General features: G+C 41.6%; 1 protein-coding gene across 1 annotated transcript in view; it reads left to right on the top strand.

Moving 5' to 3' along the window:
* Window positions 1-22,884, top strand: part of RNF150 (ring finger protein 150) — a 119,298-nt gene that overhangs the window by 46,693 nt on the left and 49,721 nt on the right. The window contains exon 2 of the mRNA XM_051768149.1: window positions 21,970-22,220. Within this exon, the coding sequence (XP_051624109.1) occupies window positions 21,970-22,220 (251 nt within the window). The remainder of the gene's footprint in view (window positions 1-21,969; window positions 22,221-22,884) is intronic.

Genomic DNA, 22,884 nt, shown 5'->3' with positions numbered 1-22,884 from the left:
AGTAAAGACAGGGCTGAGCTAATAACAGCATAGGGGACAAGCCAAGAACTAGACAACTCTGTGCCTTCAGCTCAAGGCTATCCTCCTCCTCCACAGCTTGCTTCCAAACAGATTGGATGATGTAGGGCAACTCACTTTTCAATTCTGTGTCTTGAAGCAATATGTGGTTTTAACCTGTTTCTGTAAACTCGGATGTGAGTATCTCTGGTGTATGGCTGGCTGGCCAGAAGGGCAGGAGTAAGAGATTTAAAGAGTCTGTGTATTCTCCCTGGAGGTATTTAAAAGATGTGTAGATGTGGCACTTATGGCCACTTGTTTAGAGTTGGACTTGGCAGTGCTGGGTTAATGGTTGGACTCAATGAATGATCATAAAGGTCTTTTCCAACCTAAACAATTCTGTGATTCTGTGATAACAGGAGACCTCAGTGTGAAGTCACAGGGACATACTTTGTGTATTTCGTTTGGGAGTGTTGTGTTTGCTTAGTTGGACCTGCTAAACTTGTCCCAGCCACTGTAGGGAAGCATCCTGTCTCATTATGTACCCATGTTATTGCTACCTGGATATTTCTGTCCATGGAGAGTGTATAAATTGCATGGCAGGGCTGTGTGTAACCTGGGAGCTGGCACAGTCAGAAAAGAGTCCCTTGAGCTACTGGCTCAATACAGGTGGATTTTAGCTTCTAGACAAATAGCTTGAAGGGTCAGGAGTAAACCTTCTCTGTCTGTCATCATAGGTGTTGGTCTGCCATGTCCTCTCCATTCCATTTCCAAAGGATGGCAAACAACAACCCAGGTTCTTGAATCATCTGTTTGTCTGTCCTCTTTGAGTTTGCTCTTTTCCCGTGTTATTTTTTGGATCTGCTCTGTATATGACTCTAGACTCCTGCCCCAACTCTTAGTCCTGTCATAAATGTAACCTTTTCACTCTTCTTCTATTATCATAGTCCCTCAGTCTGTTTCTAAGTCAGCATCCCATTCTGGAGGGTTTGACACCTTGTACAGTGCCACATGGCGCTCAGTCCCAGCCCTCTGATTCAGCAAGCAGCTCTGAAACAGCACCAAAATAAAGTACCTGTTTGGCCCTATGTGGTTCAGGCACTAATTTTATTTAATTTTCTGGTCTCTGGTCAGTCTGCCTTAGCCCAAGACACAGGATGCAAAAGTGTTCTTTCTTTGCAGTTCTAGGTTTCTGTCTTTTGGGTCAGCTTCTCCAGTTTTTTCTATTAGGCTTGTGTAACTCCAATAAAACCAGTAGGGTTTTACCATCAGAGCATTTGGCTAATATTGTATGCCAGACAAAGACATTTTGAAGATTAACTATCTGCCTGTCATGAGTGTGTAAACACTTACTATTTGCCTATGTAACAAGTTCCTTTAAGTGGCGACTTTTGACAGCTGCAGTTCAATTTTACCAACTGTTTCTTTCTAAAATCAAAGAAACAGTTGGACTTGATGATCTTGAAGGTTTTTTCCAACCTTAGTAGCTCTATGATTCTATGACAATACAGGATAGCAAGAGCACAAATGGATTCTATGAAAATATAGGACAGCAAGAGCAGAAATTATACTTTTTAATGTAAACAACTTGCTTGTAGGGAGTTAATGAATGAAGCAACTATTAAAAAACATAGAAAGCATTGTACTATTGACTAGAAATGTGAGGCATCATACATAATTCAAAACCGAATCCCCCAGGAAGAGTTCACATAATGTATATGAACTGTTGAGCGGTTTAATAAACAAGGAAACAAAAAGGGCAGCATTTGCTGTAATCCAGACATCTTGTTAATGCATACAGGTATTTGCAGCCAAGGGAAAAACATGGCATTTAACACTGAAGTGTTTCTGAGTGAGAAACAAGATAGGGAGTTGATAATACCATCATGGTTAAGCACATTAAAGCAATACAGCTGTCTTTTATTCCTAAAACACAAGAAAAATTTATCAAGCCTCTGAAACCTTTAGAGATTCACTTTCCCAGTCAGGGGTAGTGATACAGGAATTTCTAAACTGAATATCTGTGCTTGCTGCACTCCAGCAGTATTATGTGTTAGTGACTACAGAACCCATTACCAATATACAACCTGGCCTGATTTTCAACCAGTGTTATACTTTGTAACAGCGATACAAGAGTTCCAGTTCCTTCTGTAGTAACTTCTTCGTGGGATCTCCACACTATGGAGAGCTCTAAAACCTTGATCTTGTAACCAAAGCTTGGGTGAACCAAACCTTGCTCAAAGTTAAGGTGTGTTACCATTGGTCCATGGAAGTCACTTTGCATCATTTGGCCCAGATGCTACTTTTTTCTCCACAGCTGAGTCTGAAATGGGAATTGCCATCCCAGCAAAAGCCACTGATGTAGATCTTCAATGGAATAGCTGAACTGCTCCCTTTTCTTGAAGGGTCCTTACTGCCCTTTAGCATTTTGGATAGAACCCTTGGTCAAACTATCACCAGCTTGCATAGGCTGCAGCTTTCAGTCAGCAGCAGGACTCCCTGCCTTGGAATGACTGCAGTTTCTCTGAGGCTAGATGGAAGTCAGCTTTTGTTTGTCTTTGTGTGCTCTGTTTTGTGCTGTCTAATCTGCCTGACATGGGAGAACTGATTTGAAAGCTGCCCACGGTACTTCCTACTAAAATGGAGTCTGAAGAAATCAGACTTAGGGATTTCTGGTGGCTGTGTACCTCCTGATGGTACTGATGGTACCTCCACATATGGGGAATGAGAAAATAATGGAGTGACATAGATTTCAAACCTCTAGGTCTGTGTGGCTCACTGTGCTAATTGCCTGGTGACCTCCCTTTTGAATCCTTGGCAAAGCCTGTCTTTCTTCCAACATGTGGTTCTGCTGTAACCTCTGATTATGGATATAAACCAAAAAGTATTCCATTCTTGACCTTTCTCTCACTTCTTGTAAACAGATAGGTGTTGACTAGCATGGTCATTATTTCCTGTGGGCTTTCTGTAACCACTTTTCAAATAAGTCTAAACTGAGATGAACAGCTTGTGGTTTGGGACGGCCCCACAGATTTTGCCTGATGACAGCGAGTGGATTGCTTTGGAGGGCATTCATCTTTTTTTTTTTTTTTTTACCAAGGTTATCTGAAAGTGAGGCCACTAATCTGAATGAGTCAGGTGAGCTCCATTTATTGACGTGAAGTGCAAGGCATCTGCAGAGGGTGAATATCTCATCCTTTTTGACTGTAGGAAGAGCCTCAAGGTAGCTAACTGGTTGAGTAGAGGTACCATTAATTCCATGTTATAATTTTAAATCAGACCACTCATTAATTAGGATGGGAGCACACCTGAGCACCTTTTTACTTCCTTTTCTGGGCATTGACTCATCCAACCTGAGGCATTCTGCGTTTACTGTGTTACGCTTAACTTTTCTGTGTCTTTTCTTACCTTTCCTCTAACATTTAGATTGCCATATTCAGGTTTTGAGATGAAGCTCACAAACAACTGATCCACAGCAGTGTCTCAAGCAGAAAGCAGAATGCATTATTTCTATGGGGTTTTTCTTACCCCTTTTTTTCTTTTTTTTTTTTTTTTTTGGCAAGTACAATTCCACTGAATATTTTTAGGAACCCCCATGATGTAGCATGTAAGTGCTACAAACTAGTAACTGAGAGAATCGTGTAAAAATAGCACTGGAAGGGACCTCAAAAAGTCATTTAGGTCATCACTCTCTTCTTCAAGGTAGGAGCAACTGTTGTTGTGGGGCACAGAGGTTTAGTTTACATCTTTCTTAACCTGAGTGCTCTTACTCACTGTGACCTTTCTGTACCGAAACTTTAAAAACTTAAATGTTTTTCACAATGCTCTAGGATTTTTAAAAAGGCCCATCTTTTATTAAGCTAGATGACCTTGCTGCATTTTGGTTGTAGATGGGATGAATTCTGCCTGAAATGGCTGTGCCATATGCATGAGACTCGATCTTACACTGTTAGTAATCTGATAGTGCTTTGTAGAGTGAAGTAGTAGTCTATCTGCAGGGAGAAAAGAAGGTCTAAATGAATTCACTTACAAGCCTGAAATCTTTGTTTGTATACTTTGTTTGCATCTCAGTGCTGTGTAGGAAGAACATTGAAAAATCACCACCAAAACTCTGGATAAGAGAAGAATTTCATTCAATTTTCTGTCTTTTTTATCCTTTCTCATTTGGCTTCTGGAAGTGGCTGTTCAGGATTAAATGTCTGGAAGTATATTTTTGGCATAGAAGACCTCTATGTGTTGACTTTCAATGTACAAATCTTTGAGACTGCCAGTCTTGCCTTCTGGGGAAATGTTACATAATTGAAGTGTCACATAAAGTGTGTTGCTTTTTGACTGAATCCCTTTAATGTCTTTGGTATTTCCCTCTTTTATTTCTGAAGTTCCTTCATTTCATGTCATAAATAACACTGACCTTGCTGAATCCCTGCCCGTGGATCGCTTGGAGACTGGGTGAGCAGGAAAAAAAAGAGAAGTGAGAGATTTATTCAAACTTGACATTAACGGGAGCAAGTGGCATTTAGAGGCATTGCCCTTAGTAGTAGGAACCCCAAAACATTTTCGAGAATCACGAAACTGAAGTTCCACTAGAAAAGCAGAATCAGGAAAATTAGCAGGCAAGACCGAAGGTTAAGGGTGCTGCTGTCTCATGACACAGAGATTTAAACACCCGAGCACACAGACAGCAGCACTGTCACTGCTAAATGTGTGTATAATACTTTGCATTAAAAAAAAAAAAATCCATAGCCTTGTATTCCCTGAACTGTCATCCTTCAGGAATGTGGGCTCTCAGGAAGTCCGTGAACACCTCAGGCAGGCACAGCTTTGATGGAAGGTGACCCCAGGCTCCTTTGCTGCTGCCCTTGCCTTGCATTGCTGCCTGCACTGGTGGTGCCTGATCAGTTGTGCCTCCCAGGCACAACAGAGCTGTGCTCCCACAACTCTGGGGGGTGCAGAATGATGCCATAAAAGCCACAGAACTGTGTTTTTGAGCCTTTTACATTAACTGTCGGAATAACATTGGGGTTTTTTTGCAGCACATTATTGTGAACTTTGTTACATTTCCAAATGAAGTATGAACAGAATATGTATATTCTTCAAGTACTACATGAGAACTAGGTGTTTCCTCTGTGTGGTGATGACCCTTCTCATGAAACCAGGCTGGGTAGCAGATAAGAGTGATGCAGTAATTTCTCATTAGAGCAGAGTACCTCCCCATGGGGCAGGTAATACCATCTTATTTCTTGATTTTGTTTCCAGCCTTTGCTTAGTAAATGTCTTGAGAGCCTCTGAGTAAAGATAATTCCAGGAGAAATGCACTAGAAGTGTTTACAAAGAAAAATGCCTGAAATAAAAATGTTGGCTGATACTTTCACTGAAGGAAGTTACTCTTAGCTTCCCTGGTGGTCCAAATAGTGGTTTTAAGAAACACAATATTTTCTTTGCCCAGTGTAGCATATACCAACCAAAATACAGTGGTGTTTATACCCTGCATATCCTAGTGTGGTCAGAGATATCTCAACTTAATTTGTATTGTGTGTTTTCTTAAGTCTGCATTTCCAGTGCAAATACTTGAAAGGCTAAGAAGCATTAAATGTAAGAATAAAGATTTATTTCCCCATATCATTCAATTATGAAGCACACAGCTCTATAGAATTTGATAATAGGGACATAAAAATAATGGCATCTTTAAAGAAATATAGAGACCTTACATCTGAAAGGCACATCAGAGCTATAACCATTTTTTCTCATCATGCCCACATGCTTTTGACAGTGGGAAAAGGATGTGCTGAGCAGATGAAGCGGGATTTCTTGGTCTGCAGGGGGAACGTTCTTCAATAATTATAACTCCTTTTAAGTAATTATTTGGAAATAGCATCTCTGAGATGAAACTGTGGAATTATTTTAGCCAGAGCATGTATCTGGCATTGATTCATTCAGATGCTGTTTAAAGTGGCGTTTTGTGAAGCCTGCAGTTCCACTTTGCTGAAAATGACAACCTGTAAAATGCTGAGATGTACTGCAGGATTTGAAGAAAACATTTTACTCTTACACCTACCAGGATATTTGAGGCCCTGTTCCCTTTCTCCAGGATGTCTGTAACTTCCATACATAATCAATAGGAATTGCTCATATCCTGTGCTGGGAAAATAAGGCCTGTGACCCAGTCTATTAAAACATGTTGTCTAAAGAATGGTGTATAAATAAAAAATAGCCAGCTTTTTCAGTGGTGGTAGATATTTTTCTTCAGTAGGCTTTCCATAGCTGACTTTACATACAAAATGTCCAGTTCTGCATAGTTTTTAGGCAGTGGGGGATTTAACTTTAATTTCATTGTGGGGAGGACTGGCTTTAAGGAGAAAAGGTGTGTGACTTCTGAATGGAAGCACAGACCTTTCCTCCCTGATTGTAAGGTGAGAAAATAAGGTTTATAAGGCATTTGCTTTTTATATAATGTAAATGCACTTCTGAGGTGTTTATATTACTGTTATAGCAAGGTGTGCATTAAAAGGATTTTTAAGAGAAGCTGCATATCCAAGTTCCACGTAGATTTTATAACTGTAAGGTCCTGGAGAATAATTGTTTCTCTGTATTGCATTAAAAAGCATTCCAGTGACTTTCTCCTTGTGAAATCAGGAAAGATAAACACTGTGACTCTATAGAAGTATAAATATTTTTCTCCAAGGCATTTAGACTTTCACATGCTGTTGAGGATTGTTTTTCTTTTTTCTTTTTTTTTTTTTCAACTGTGAGAAGGCCTGCATATTCAAAACATTTTCAGGCTTGATGTGTAGTTTTAGCTAAGGGTGGGTGTATCTTGCAGAGCTTGAGGTTTGGTGAGCAGTGCCAGCTACTTCTGGGTTCACACAGTTCAGTCGTCTGGTTGAAGCCTGAAGAAACACTTCTGTGTTTCATTTGTGGAGTTTTCCTTTTTTTTTTTTTTTTCCCCAGCATGTTTTTGTTTCTTCTGTTTCTTGTTTTGAATTAGGCTTTCTGGGCTGAGCTCAAGTTGGAACATCACCTTATGAAAGATCATGTGTGTTCTGTAGTGTGCAGCTCGTGGTGCCTCTCTGGTCCCCCTCCCGGAGCCAAAGGTGACCAGCTCGATAATAAAGGTTAAGGAATTCGTTAGTGAGACTGTCCTGTGTGAACAGCAGCGTCTGGTGATCTTGAACTTCCCATCAAATAATCTCATTTCATCACTCAGGTTACTTTAAGCCCAGATGCAAATGGGAGTTACAGTTGCCAAGGCCGGTATTGGTGACTGCGCTGAATAAACACCCGCACGTAAAACGTCCTTGTGAACCCTTGTTTGGACGTCTGCCCGTGTGGAAAGAAATCCAGGAAAGTTCATATTTTGTAAAATTTTGTTCTCATAATAGCAAAATGTGCTTGAAATTAGACCAGGTAAGTTTACCATCTCTGTTTCACAGAGAGCTTCAGGGAAGCTGGGGTGCCCGTGTAAGAAATCACAGAGTGATTTTTTGCATTTTTCTAATCTGATCTGTTTATTTAAGGATAATTCAAATTTCAGTCAGCATACTCCTCCCAAAAAATAATTTTTCCCTGTCTAATCACCCTCACAGTTTAAAAATCTGTGATTTATTTGTGATTTATTTCTACTTTGAAAAGACTACCTTAAGACTCTGGCTGTTGATTCTAGCTATGCCTTTTCCCATGTAGACAAAGGCCCTCTTATTCAGAGCATGTGTACATAGGTATATGTAGATATACATGTGTATACATATAATAAGTCACCTCCTGGTTCTGTTTTCAATAAAGCTCCTGAAATGCTTCAGGTCTCCCCAAAATGCTTTCTCCATAGCCACAAGCATTTGTGTTATTCTGCTGTTCCTCTCAGTCGCTCTTTGCTTCTGCTCATTGTTTCCTGTTTATAAATCCCAGGACTGTACTTTTCTTTGCCACAAGGTTACCCTTGAACTCTACCCTCCTATGGCACTTTTTGTTTTGGTTGGCTATTCTGTCAGACTTTCCAGTTTTCAGTCTCTTTTTTTTTCTTTTTTTTTTCTTTTTGTTTGGTCTTTTCTTTCTGCCATGCCTATTTGTTTGCCTAGTTTGGCTCCCTTGTTCCTAGAAACACCACCTTGCTTGTAGGAGTGCGTTAGGAAATGTGTATTGCCGCAGGTGATCCCTGGCAACCCTCCCCTGCCATTCACTCGGCTTTGTTGAGCTGTTTCTTGTAGGAAGCAGCCTCTGTTGTGGTAAATGATTGGGCTGGATTTTCCACAGGAACATTACTAGGTAGGTGTTGGGAGTTACACAAAGCAAATGTAAGAACAAATGTATCAGAAAATATTCCTTATTCTGTGTCGAGTGGAGCCAGCAGGTGGAACGTGTAGACTAGAGCGTGGGTGAGTTGGGGAAACCAGAACCACATTCCCAGCTCTGCTCTTGCTTTTTCTTTGTGACTTGGGTGCCTTGTCCCACTCCCAGCTGGTAATATTTACCATCATTACAGCCACTGGAGAGAGAAGATGATGATGTTACAGCTACAGAGAATAATATCCAGCCTTTCAGTGGGGTCAAAATCAATTGTTTCTAGAAAGGACCAAATCCAAAAAGATCATAGTATCACAGAATGGTTTGGGTTGGAAAGAGCCTTAAAGATCAGGATCATCTAGTTACAACCCTCCTGCCATAGGCAAGGATACTTTATACTAGACCAGGTTGCTCAGAGCCCCATCCAACCTGGCCTTGAGCACTTCCAGGAATGGGGCATACACAACTTCTCTGGGCAACCTGTGCCAGTGCCTCACCACAGTCCATGGTGCCAGCCAGATTAGGTCAGCTTGCTGATGCTGCTAAAGTCTGGATAAGAGAGGGAGCTCAGTGCCTGTGATGGTAAAGAGAGAATTTTAGCTGCTTCCACACATTCTTTTGCTATATGAGGCAGGACCCAGGTTGGTTATTTACTTAGACTGAACAGCAGCAGACAAGGTTAAATCATCATTACACTAGACTACAGAGCTGACAGTCGAATCAATCATTCAGGGGAATATTAGCTAACACCAAGACAGCTCACTTGGGCAAAAAAAACCCCAAACAAAACAAAAATCTAGCTAAGCAAACCCTCACCACTCCAAACCAGCGTTTTTAGGTGACTTGTTCTCAGTTTTGTCTCAGTTGTTCTTAATTCTGTCTTTGTTCCTCTTATTCTGTCTTGTTTTTATCATATATACCTGCCTGTTGCTAAATTTTGTGTGTAGCTAACCCTGACACCATAGTTAAAAAGGAGTTTATTGCTTCCCAGACCTTTTCCATGATGTGAAGAGAGGCCCTGGCAGTTATATTTTACTCTAAAAGCTCTCACTTTCTCTGAAGTTGATATGCTTAAAGATTATTTTGACCTGTCTGCATTCGTGGAGGTAATTTAGCTATGTCAGTGTGCTCATCATGTAGGAAAGACCTAACATCTATCTTCTGCCTGATTCTTTTTTTTTTCTTTAATTAGACATTTTAAGTGTTGTTTACCCTAAGGGATTGTAGGGACAGCTGGAGAATTGCAAAGCTGACAGTGTTAGAGGCTAATAAAAAAAAACTTGATTTCTTGAGAAAGGAGATAAACTTTATTACCCAAATAATATATTTTTGCCCTGATTTTTGTCTGATTTATGCTGATATTGCCTTTTTTCTTTCAGCGTATAGAATAGGACCCCAGTTTTAAGCACCCTGTGACTACAATGTGCAAAAATGAAGGCCAAAGATTGAGCAGCTCTGTCCCATCCTTAGGATGGGAGGTTTTCCTGACAAGGCTCTTGAGCAAACAAGATTTCTCCAAGAAAAACAAGAGAGACTTTATTATTCCTTTTTATGTCTGAGGTGAAATGAACTAGGACAGGACCCCCCTATTTTGAAGTATTTACTTGATTTTTGTTTCTTTGTTTAATTCAGGGAGTCACTGGCATTTGGGGGTTAAATAGCTCATAAACAGAGGCTATGAACATGCCCCCCTAGTTGCAGTATGGCCTTGACCAGGCTGGGAGCAGTGAAAAAACCTTTTGTGACTGAGTTGGGTGACATCTGGGGGGAAACAGCTGACACTGAGCTGCATGATTCCCTTTCTTTCCTTCCTCTACTTCTCTTGCCCCAGCATGCAGGGGGTGACTTCTTTCTCATCCCCCCCCCGACCAGGGAGGCATGTGGTGCTGGTTGCCTGCTTTGCAGGGAAGATGTGGGGCTGTTGCTGGAGTGTGTGTTTTTCCAAGAGCTGGGGAGGCATAAAGAAAAGGGTTACTTGAACTAATTCCAATATTCCTTTGTAGTTTTCTGAATAATTTTGTTATCACTGATTAAAGACAAATGAGGGCTGATGCCACACGAAAACTCGACTGCTGCTTTTGCAGTAGGTACAAAGACTTGTGGCCTCAGTCATCCCTGTGACAATAACAGGAGGTGACAAATAAGGTATTTCAGGCTTGTGGCCACAACTTACAGTGAGCACGAATGACTGAAGCCTTTTTTCTTCCTGGAAAAGTCTTTAAGATGGCAGCAACTAGAAAAAATGTTTGCAAACATGCTACTAATAATCGAATCAAACCCTAATAATCAAACCTATCCAACCTCTACACGGAAAAGTATGTTCAAAGATATGGAATGGCTTCCACATGAGGAGTGGCTGAGTAAGGCAGGGGTCACTCAGCTTGGAAAAGAGATGACTAACGACACATATTTTAGAGGTCTAGAAAACTCTCATAAAAATCTAATGGCACTGAGGGATGCTCAGTGTTGGAGGGTTTGGAAGTGTGTCATTGATACTCTGCCTCAGATTTGGCTTATTTCGTTATGCTGATGTGTTCCTTGCCTACTGCCTGCGATTCAGCTTATTTGTCCTTTTCATTTGGTTTTTTCCCCTCTTTTCTTTCTTTAGCTCCATTTTAGTTCATTGTTCTTATCAGTGATTTTTAATCCCATCCCCTTGCACAGAGTGATAAAAGCAGTTAGTGTTTTTGCATCTCTGGCAAAGTTTTACCTGAGTAAGGAAGGAGGAAATTCCCTGAAGTAAATTTACGAAGTTTCCAGATTGCTGCTCTGAACCTGTTTTTTGCTCAGCTAGTTCAGGGTCACTTGAACTGGAACATGCCCAGCAATGTGGCTTAAAATCACACCAGATGTGCTGTGCTATTCTCTAGCTCTTTACTCTTTCAGTCGTCTGTGCTTTTTGAACCACAAACCATTCCAGCCCACGCAGAGCCACCAGAGTTGTGTGTGGCTTCAGCCAGAGTTTGGGGATTTTCATTCATCTGCTCTGGAGAAAAGCAGATGTCCTGTAAGGCTTCTCTGACTGCCAGGTTTGATGGTGCAGGAGGAGGATGTGCACAGTGCTGCCTCTCCAAGCAGCAGACAGCGTCACCACGTCCCCTTTTCTCCAGTCTGCAGCCTGTGGCATCCCATCCTTGGGTCAGTGTGGAAGCTGCCGCGCCTTTGAAGCTGGTTGGACTTGCTCTGGGAACTGACTGATGTAGTTCCAGTGTTAGGGACCAGTGATGAGAACAGTGATTAAGAAACCCCCATCTGGTCCCTGTCCATTTCCTTCAGTGAAGAGTTTTCAACCAGAGTTGTAGATTAAGCCTCATGGGCTTAAAGGGGTGCTTAAAAGCTGTGTGAAAAGTGTTTGAAACATCACTTTGGAACTTGGGCATTTCAGTTTGAAATTGTATTTCTGCATGCATGTCCTTCTCTTCCTCTCTTTTTTTCCTGTTTTAATAGCTTGGAGAGTTCCTAATGATTCTTTACTCTTCAGGGTCAAACATTGTTTATTTTGCATATGGCACTAATATTTTTTAACACTTTCTTTCATATTATGAGTAAACATGCAAGATTTGTCAGTACATGAAAAAAAAATCACTGATTCTGTCTCTAAGTTTAGATTAAAAACTGCACAATAATGCATTTAATATTAATGATTAATCTGCATCATAATTGCAGCATTTTTTCTGTGTGTAGTCTCATGCTTACTTCCTAATTTTCTGTGTGTTTCCAATATCCTTTGTCCATGAAGTTTGCTAAACACAAACAGAACGTAACTCTATTAGCCGGTCATTAAATAACATCATTCCATGTATGTTATTTAATTATGCAAACAACAGCTTTGGTTACCTACAGCGCCATTTAATTGTTTCCCCTCCTTTTATCTTTGAGGATTCCATGCATCTTTGCACACTTGTAGGTTGCACTTCAAATGAACATGTTCATGTTTTGTCAAGGTGTGGGATTAGAGTTTGGGAGGAGGAATTTCAGGTCCCTGAAACTGTACATATTCACTCCCATTCTAAGAGCACCAGGCACAGTCACTGGTTTGTGTTTGCATTGTACTCTCTCCTGACTACATAAGATACTATTTAAGACATATTTTCTTTTGGCACAATTCCACTGAAGATAGCAAAGCAGCTTCTGCTTTAGGCAGTGGGTGTGTTTTGCCACAACTCTGAAAAGGTTGTATTTTACTAATAAATTATCCCCGTAGCATGTTTTGCTCTGAGTTGGAGCGTATCTGAGCTGTAAGACCTGCATGAAGGAGTCTGGGTGGCCACCTTCTACATGAAAAAAATCATAAAGCATCCCAGTGCAAAGTCCAGAACAGAGAACAAGTGGCAGAAGCCACCAGCAGTATATATATGGTTGAGAAATCGAGGGAAATTTCTAGAGCAGTATTCAGTACAAAGGATTAGCAGTTATAATGAAGTACTATCCTGGTTAAGCTAACAGAGTCTCGGCAATTTATGCCTTGGGTTGGGTTGGGATCTGAGAAAACCTCTTATGGAACCACCTGTTTTCTGTAATTCAGTGTGAATAAGATCACTGTGTTGCTTCATTAGCATTGGTTACTTCAGCAGACTGATGAGCTGACACTGTGGGAAGGAAGCCCAGCAAAGATGCAACTATCATGCTGAATTTGATTTTGTGAGCTTTGTAGCTGTTTACTTCTTTTTCCTTCGCTGCAGTTGCTGCGTAAAATTTAGAGAAAGTCAATATGTTCTGAGCTCTTCTAGCCTTTGCGAGATCAGCATTGATTACAAAAACGTGAACAGAAATTTCTTTGTCCCTAAGCAGTGATAAACAGTGGCTGAAGCTGCTTTTCACAGAAAAGATCACAGTCAGATGCATCTTGCCGCTCCCGGTTTTAGCATCAAAAGAAATGAACCAAGAACAGCTCTGCTGGAGGTTGTTGTTGTCCATTTCAGGATAGAATAGCAATATGTTATATCCCTTACTTAAATATTGTAGTCAGTCGTTCACATGAGTGCATCTTTTTTGTCTACATGTCACTACTACTTATCCTAGTAGATATTTGTGCTTCTGGAATGAAATGAGTTTCATGACAATAACGTTGTCTAAAGAAAAAAAACCATAGTTTGCATAAAAGAATTTCCTTCTTTTGCAAGTGGGAAAAGTGCTGTAGGGAAAAGGTGTTGCTCCTCTCTCCATGGCTGCCTCATTTGCCTTTTAAAGGAAAACTGATTTATAGTTCAATGTTTTGGAAGATGGGCAGAGGACCAAGGCCTGTGCTAACGGTGCCAAGGAGAAGCGGGAAATGAGGGAGAGGGTGAGTTGAAGGAAGTATCTCTCTGCTTTATAACAGAGAAAGAAAACAATTTGGAAATGTGGGTGGGAGGAGATGAAAGCACCTACGTCATTGCCAAGCAAGGGCTCTAGAGTTAAAAAAAAATAGAGTATATGGTGAAATCTTGTGTTCTGATAGCTTTAGTATCTTGATATCTACAAACACAGGGCTATGTGCTGCTATGTTGTCTTTGCTTCTGGCCTTCCCCTGCATTTTTTTTTCCTCTCAGGCTGGATACCCTGGAAGGGGATTAGCTCTGTATGCCTGGTGTGTCTCAGTTTTAGCAGTGAGAACAGAAAACGGTCACATTCATGCTTTCCTTTTTTTCTGGCAGCTCTCCTCCTCCACCTCACAGGGTGCAAGGGCAGAGGGGCTGCTGTGTAGGGGTACCTAGGGCTGGCAGTGCCTGTGGGCTCCAAACTGGGTGGGTAAAGATTTCTGCATCCTGCTCTGCAACCTTTCCACACTGTAGGGTGAAATCCTGCCCACAACTTCACCAATCCCTCGCCCTTGGTGACAGTAACACCTTTCTGAAAGGGGTACTGAGAGAAGAGGTGGATGGGCCCATCTGCAGGACCCAGGTGTGATGTTCAGCACAGGGGGTGATGGATGTCCCTCCAGGTCAGAAGGAACACATCACATCTTGCTTTCCTCTGCTTTACACTGTGTTCATGCCCCTGTGGTGGAAGCCAAACACTTGATGCTCACAAATATGGTACAGAGCTCTGAGCCACCAACCCACCCTTCTGCCTCCACACTGGAGATGCAAGGACCCTTCTGCCTTGGGTCAAACCCTCATTGGGGCTTTCAGAAGCAAGAGGCACCGACTGTCTCAGCCCCAGTCCTTTCTTGTTCATCACTAGTCACAGAAATAGGTATGATTTCCCCACTCTGGCTCATAGAGGGACTTTTTGGCATAATCAGACCTGTTGTTTTGGTGTCATGACTTCACTTAACCCTTATCCTCTCCAGGGGAATTGAAACTTTCAGTTTCCAGTTAGTGTCAAAACAAATCTGTGCTTGGAGACCAGAAGTCCATCTGTCCCAGTTGGGTTTTTCTTGTAATGGCAAACAGCAGTTGCTTGGAGAATAGAATAAGCACAGGGTGAACATTTAATCTTGCCTCCCCAGAATGGCTATCCCAGCCTCCAGCAGCGTGTGGTTCCTGGGTGGTTTTCGTCCTTATTGCTCTCTGATGTTTTGAACACCTAGATCCTGTGTTTTAACCACTTATTTTCTCATGTAACACCTTTCCTGTTTTATTCGGAACCACCTTTTTGGCTTAAGAGTCTTAATTGAGGAACCTCGCTGAAAAACTTTGGACAACCTGATCTATAGCTGCCCATATCTGTTATGAAACCTCATTAGCAATTGGGATCCTTTCTAGCCCTCTGGCACTGAGACAGTTTGTGCAAAAGATTATGGATGACAGTCTGTAGTCACTTCACCTATGATACATGATGTGTTGACTATGTATTACTGTCACTTACTGTGTATTGCTCTTTCCTTGCCAATTTTTTTTTCAGTAGTATCATTTATTGATACTTCAATTTGAGACCAATGCTGCAAATGCCCATTAGAGAAGAGGGAACACTCCTTTGACCCAGTTTGATTTCTTACTGTAATGCTTCCCAGTTTGCCTACATAAGTGTCTAGGATGTTGTTTAAACACTGTTAGGCTCCTTCTTCCCTGAAATGGATGAAGCTCAGAAATCAGGTTTTCTAAAATGTTACTTTGATTTTCAACTGTAATTTTTGAGTTCATAAAAATGTAATCTAGGCCTATGTTGGTTGGTTGGTTTTTTAAGGAGAATAACAGGTATCAGCTGATATTCTGATCAATTTATAATTGCACCATATAGAATAGAACTGAGATTGAACTCTCAGTGGATAGTCTTAAAGTCTTAAAGACTTGGAACCCTTGTTGCAACTATGAAGATATAGTAGTTCAAAGCCAGGTTGGATGGGGCCCTGAGGAACTTGGTTAATGAATGGCAAGCCTGGGAGTTGGAACTACGTGATCTTAACCCAAACCACTCTATGATTCTATGATTCAATGATAGTAGAACAATTGATACGGTATTAAAATTCAATTGAAATGCCATCTGATTAACCTCTATATCATTTCCCAGCAATACTGTTTTAAAAGACAACAAGATCTGTAGGAGAAGGAAGTCTCTTCTAACAACCAAACAGACCATTCTTAGCTATAGCATAGACATCACAACTACAGCACCATCACCATGGACTCCTTTTCATTCTCTTCAGTAATAATTTTTCAACTGAGCTGCTGTTCTGGAGGGGGGGAATATTCTCTAAAAAATATCCGTGCTCTGCTCCGAATTAGCTTTGAAATGTTACCCATCATCCAGATCATAGCATAAAATCCATTCACAGGGATGCAGGAAGCAACAGGAGCTACAGCAGGAGAGCACTGGCGTGGTTGGCAGCACAGTGAGTCCTTGTGCAGAGCGAGTGCTGCTGAGCTCACAGGAAGCACCACCACCGCTGCTGGCAGCACCCACGGAGCACAGGCTGAGCCTGGAGTTGAGGATCCAGAGCTGGGCATGGGTGGGATGTCAAATCATTCAGACTTGTGCTTGTTTTGCTTTCTTACAGTAGCTGCTGGTTAGTGAAGTAGATTCTTAAAAATGAAATTATTTCTTTGAGAAGGAAAAGAAGAGTTGCTTAGGTTCTTGAACCTTCCTGTAAGGTTTCTGTTCCTGGGCTCTGAGCAGGACTGAACACTCTCAGGGCAGTTTCTGAACTCTAAAATACTGTTTGAATTTTCACTTACAAACTCTGTAAAAGGAAGCGCTTTAGTGCTTGATTTTGATCTACAACATAAGAGAAATCTTCATTTATATCTTGATGTGATATCTTAGACAAGACTCTATATGCCTCTCAAATTGGAATTCTATTCAAATAATTCAATGAATTTCTCTGACTGAGTTCTGGCTGTTGCCAAGCGTGAGGAATTAAACTGTCTATTCTAAGATGTGTCAGAAACATCACTTTTTAGAGCCACCATCAAAAACTGACAAAAGATTAAAGCAGCAGCCCACTACTGCTGGGCCTGACTGCTAATGAGGAGAGGACTGTGTTCAGTGTCATCCTTGAAACTCTCAGAACAGAATCAAGAAATATCACAAGTTTGTAAGCACAGCCTGCAGCCAAGGTGTAGAATTTATGTGTATCTTCTGGATGTAAAATGTGCTCATTTCTTGTAAAAAAAGCCACTGTTACTGAACTAAAGTATTTTTCTCTGTCACCAGAGAATAGATTGTTACCCTTGAAGTTTGCAAATTTTGCATAAAAGCAGTACTACCTGACACGTATTTCCATAGCCAAGTACTGTGTGGAGAGGGAAGGTTTGGAGAGGGTCTTCCAGGTCTTTTTCCAAAGTGCACATCTATAGCTGTTGAAAGCCCTCTGATTTCGTTGCTGTGTCAGAGGGTGGCTGACACCTGCTGTAGTCTTGCTCTCCATCTCCCCTGTTAATTCCAGAGCCACTCTTTGTAAGTGAACAAAGTAGCCACAGCTTGGTGCAGCTGTTGTGCCACTGGCAGATGAGCCACAGAACCACACATTTGGCCCAGTGACTGGGAAACAAGCCAAGCCTGGAGACAGCTCTCCAGCCTGGCCCCTCTGGAGCCAGCAATGGCAGGACCTATCCTGCACCCATTGATGGATGTGCCAATGTCCCTGGATGCAGAACCCAGAAGTGGAATAGCTACCTGAAGACTGCACATTTTCTCCACCCAGAAATATTTGATTAGGCAAATACACTTCAACAAGTTAAAATGACTTAAATCATCCCAAATGCCTGTAAGTTCTACCTTACTTGTTTGGTTATTGGCTCATAAGGAGGGAGCACTGATATGTTAAATGTTTCTTAAGCCAAAAAAAGAAGAAAAGAAAAAAAATCCATTCACTGCAGCCTGAATACCTTTGATTTATGAATCTCTGATTCATCTTGACAGCTACTTAAAAATTCATGTCAAACTCTGCATTAATCTTGGCCAGAAAAAGAAAAGAAACGTGTTAGGGAACCAGAGGGCCACAAAATGCAGTTCCCACTGTGGGTGTGTTTAATGAAAGGCATTGGTAGCATTTACCTCACCAGAGAATCATCAGCACATGTTACCAGATACTTTCTCTTTTTGGACTCTGTTGAGCAAATGTGTACTTGGGCATAAAAATGAATCTCTAACACTGATGTCTCATGGCATTATTTCCCTTCTTTAATTTGTATGCTTTTAATGTATGTTAGAGCTTCTCGTATGAAACTAAGATAATACAAACATTTTGTTATATAAGGGAGAAAAGACAAATCTATTACTTTTTTTAAATTTCTTTCCATCCCAGTATTGAGCATAGATGAGATTAAAAACATAGCTTGATGATATGATTGATAAATAGCATTCTCTATAATGCCCTGGAAAAATGATCATAAACTTAGTAAAATGCCTGAAATTGATATACTCCAGTAAATAAAAGCAGCTGCTTTCCTCTTGCAATGACTGTGTCTTCTGCTTTGCATTTTGAAACACAGTTTTATTTAGTATATATCCATGGCAATTTGCTTTGTGTCCTGTGTGTTTTAAAGGATCTTAAAAGGCCCTAAGCTCAAGGTGGCAGAGGCTGGGAGGCCCACTCCCTGTCAGAGGTGAGGAGGACAGAGCAGAGAAGGGAGGCGTGCGGCTGCACTCCTGTTCAGAGCCAGTTATGTTTCCACCATGAACCACAGCCAGAAAGCTGCACTGTTGCTTAATCAGAAAGGGCAGGTGATGAAAAACAGGAACGAGGTTAAATCTGTGCAGGAGATCACGCAGTTTTTTCTCCCTCTTTTTAATTACTTTGCTCTTAGACAAAGGTAGGATGTTACTGTGGGGTGCTTGTTTTAGTATTACAAAAATACCAATTTCAGAATTGAGCAAATGAATATGATTATTTACTTGCAGCATCTCACATCTCCAGAAATATATTAAAGCTATATTAACCATAATAAAACAGAATTAAACATGTTGTTAAAGTTTTTCAAGAAATGCAGATTCAAGATAATTAAACAGTTTAGATAGTACCTATATTTTCTACTGAAAAAGGGGTTTTCTGTGTCTCCATTTTTAAAGACTATCAGGTAATATTCATACAGTGTCCCAAATTGTATTGAAGATGATTTTAAAGGTCTGTACTGGACAAGTCAGTGGGTCTGAATGGTGGGTTTTGAGAACAGTTGAATAAATTCATTTCAGTATTTTTGGCTGCAGAATTTTTCACTGTGGTTTCTTTTTGGGTATGTGTGAGGTTGTTGCTTTTGTATTCTTGTAGAGTGAACTTAAAATTTATTTCCTTTGAAGAAGGGAAAAGAACAAAGGAACCCATGTGGACAGCTAAGCACTGCTCCAGACAATTTGTCTTATTGACTGCAGGAAAATTACTGGCGTGGTACCAGTGCCCTTCTCAGCCACTTTGAGACTTGGCAAATTCTCCTTAAGCTGTTAGGGTAATGTTTGCATTAGCCTTTTGTAATAAACAGGGATCAAAAGAGTTGCAAGCTACTGTAAAGGTGGATTCTTGCTAGAAAAAAAAAAAAAGGTAAATAGCTGAAAATTATTAATGCTTTATGCAAAATTATCAGCAGAAAGGTAAAGTTTCTGACCGTGGATATCTAAAACTGTTGACTTGGCCAGACTATTGATTTCCCCCTATTCATTGACAGACCTGTTCATAATCAGGAAAGTGTTACGGTGGAAAGTCTCACAAGAGGAAGAGTGGTGGTGTTTGCACTTCTACTCCAAGACTTGAGAGAGGAGGGTTCAGTTCCCAGCTTTGCAGCAGGTTTTGTGTGTGAGTAGCAGCAGTCTGTCACAGCTATTTCAGTACCTCCAGGCACCCAGCAGAATTTTATAGTTTCCCCCACAATTAGTGTTTTCTACTGAACACCACCCCTGTCTGCTTTTGTATATCCTAAGTCCTGCTAAACACCTCCTGATCTGTAGCATCCAAATACATTTGAAAATCTGGTTTCTACCTCACAGGGTTTTTAGTGAAGAAATGTCTGAGCTGGGCCATGAAGACTAGAACACAGTGCTGCCCTGGTGAAGCTCATGTTGGATACCAGCTTGGAGGGAGGGGGATGCTGCTGGAAATGAAGATCTCCCTCTCACAACCTCCATTTGTGGCTGAGTGATCCCTTCCCACCTCCACAAATGTCCCGACACAGGCAGAGCTTTCTCCTCCTGCCACAGTCAAAATACAGATAGCCATGGGATTAACAACATGCTGGCTGATTTCCTGGAATTTCAGCTGAAATTCTGAAATCCCACCCCAGCATTGCTCTCTGGCTTCAGACACCCCCAGTTTGTAGCTTTCCAAGTGCCAGTTTGTGATCAGTTAATATGCTGTTGTTTCTAGCATGTTTCTACATTACGATACATCCTGTTTGTCCTTAGCTGCTTTGTGCAATTCAGGATTTGACTATTGCAAAACACAGTTTAGGTGTAAAAATAGTCTACATGCTTGTTTCATGAAGTAAAAGAACAGAATATCCCTAATATTAAACCATGAACTAGAGATAGTTTATTTGTAAGGCCGGAAAAAGCATTTAACGACCTGCTAAATCCCAAATCGTTTCATACCATGTATTTCATGGACACGGGGGACATAAAATTATGAAAAGAAAATTGTTTCAGCAATGTGTGACGCAAGTAAAGTCAAACAACGCTGCATGGAAAGGAAAACTGGTGCAGAGTCGAGGATAGATTGGTGGAGGGCCCTGTTCACAGGGTCATGGCTTTAGAAGGCTTGGCAAGACTGTAGGAAGTCCTTGCTTCATCCCATTAGTGGGATTTTGCTGCCTCAGCTGCGCTGACTTGCATCCTTGTTGGGGCCATGCTGCAAACTGTGTCAGAGGTTTATCTGGGCTGCAATAGCATTTTCTTTGTGGAATTAAACAGGGCTCTTGACTTTAAACTTGTATCAGTTGGAGAGTCCAGCTCCCAGCAAGGGCTCCCAAATGTCTGTGTGGGCTCGGGCTGTGGGGAGCTGCTGGGGACACGCTGAGCTTCTTTTGCCCCTGCAGCTTTCTCCTGTTGCCAGCCTGGGGTGAGGGCAGTGATGCTTTGGTGTGCTCAGGTTGTGAAACCGTATGGGAATCTGTGATTGAAAGTATTTCTGATCTGAATGCAGAGTTTGGAGGGGGCTTCTCTGACAGACTCATGACCCTGCAAAGTGGCCTGTGATAAATGTGTATGGAATGTTGGATGCAGCACAGCTCCCTTTCTGCAGTGTTTACAGCAATATCATCTTGATAAGCCTCAGTAGTGCTAGAAATCTGTGTTTATGTCAACCCATAAAACACATTTTAGGTATCTCACCAAGACTAGTGTATAGAAACACACTGTGTAATGGTTTAGGTTGAAACCTTCACCGGATCCGTCTTCTGACTTCCTTCTTGGTAAGCACGAGGGGAGAGCAGAAGAAAGCACAGCTTTCTTGTTACTGTTTTGACAAATTTAGACAAGTTAGAGGTCCAGGCAATCACCAACTGTATGAAGTTTAACAAGTGCAGGTGGCAGACTCTGTACCTGGGATGGGACAACCCTGACTGTGTATAGACTGGGGAATGAGAGGCTGGAAAGCAGTGCCACAGCAAGAGACCTGGGGGTCCTGGCTGATGGCAAGTTGAATATGAGTCAGCAGTGCCCTGGCAGCCAGGAGGGCCAACCATGTCCTGGGGGGCATCAGGCAAAGCATCGCCAGCCAGTCAAGGGACAGGATTGTCCTGTTCTGCTCTGCACTGGGGCCATCTCACCTTGAATGTTGTGGCAGTTTTAGGCACCACAATATAAGAAAGGTATTAAGCTATTAGAGAGTGTTGACAGGAGAGAAACAAGGATGGCGAACGGCCTTGAGGAGAAGCCGTGTGAGGAGCAGCTGAGGGCACTTGGTCTGTTCAACCTGGAGAAGAGAAAACTGAAGGGAAACCTCACTGCAGTTACGACTTCCTCATAAGGCGAAACAGAGGGGCAGCACTGATCTCTTTTCTCTGGTGACTGATGACAGGATCTGAGGGAACAGCATGAAGTTGTGTCAGAGGTGATTTAGGTTAGATATTAGAAAAAGGTTCTTCACCTAGAGGGTGGTTGGGCACTGGAACAGGCTTCCCAGGGAAGTGGTTACAGCACCAAGCCTGACAGAGTTCAAGAAGTGTTGGGGCAACACTCACATACCTGGTGGAATTCATGGGTTGGTCCTGTGCAGGGCCAAGAGTTGGACTTCAGTGATCCTTGTGGGTCCCTTCCAACTCAAGGATATTCTGTGACTCTATGACTGCCTTTTGGTGATCCCTTGTTTTCCTTAAAGGTTCCTTTTCTCTCTCCGTCTGACAGGTTTAGAAGACGTTGTAGCAATAATGATTCCTGAACCCAAAGGAAAAGAGATAGTGAGCCTCCTGGAGAAGAACATTACTGTGATGATGTACATAACCATCGGGACGCGCAACCTGCAGAAGTACGTCAGCCGGACCTCTGTGGTGTTCGTCTCCATCTCCTTCATTGTGCTGATGATCATCTCGCTGGCGTGGCTGGTCTTCTATTACATCCAGAGATTCCGCTACGCAAATGCCAGAGACCGAAATCAGGTGAGCAGGGCCGCAGTCACTGATTTGTGTTTCCAAAAGATCCCCGCGGGGTTCAGCTTAGAAGTAAAAGTAGAGGAAGTTATGAACGTGTGGAAAAACAGACAAACCAAAACAACAAAAAAAACCCACAAGAAAGTGAAAAGAATAGAGATATAAAAACTTCTGCATCTGGGAAAAGCCAAGACTTCTGTCCATATGGGTGGGATTCAGGAAAAAAATTAATCATGTGTGTATGTTATGGAGGTTTTTCCCATTCAAAACACACAAGAAATAGACAGAAAGTTGATGATGTTTATTCATGAAAAGCTTGTTTTGGTGCATAAAGCCAAGTGACATAGCAATGTATATAACCAACAACCCTTGAGATTACAATGATGACTAAAATACAGAGATATGTGAATGTCTGTGTGTGAAATAATGGTTCACAATAAGTGAAGAAAGAACAGAATGTGTTTTCATTTTCATACTTCTTTAGAAGGGTCTTGGGCTTGAAAAGCAAACGTGTCCCTCTTCATTTGACAATGATCACTGAACATATAAGTGCTGTAGTGATAGCCACCAATGCTATTAAATGTTATTATTGCTACTGGTTTTGGCATCTTGTCCAAACTCCTTGAAAGAGATACAAAGCCTATAGGGCTGGAGAGAAGTCAGCAGTGGGAAT

Source organism: Manacus candei, unplaced genomic scaffold, assembly GCF_025592945.1.
Source record: "Manacus candei isolate 608988 ecotype Guabito, Panama unplaced genomic scaffold, ASM2559294v1 h1tg000092l, whole genome shotgun sequence".
In the NCBI taxonomy this organism is placed as follows: Eukaryota; Metazoa; Chordata; class Aves; order Passeriformes; family Pipridae; genus Manacus; species Manacus candei.
This window is presented reverse-complemented; position numbering and strand designations above follow the sequence as displayed.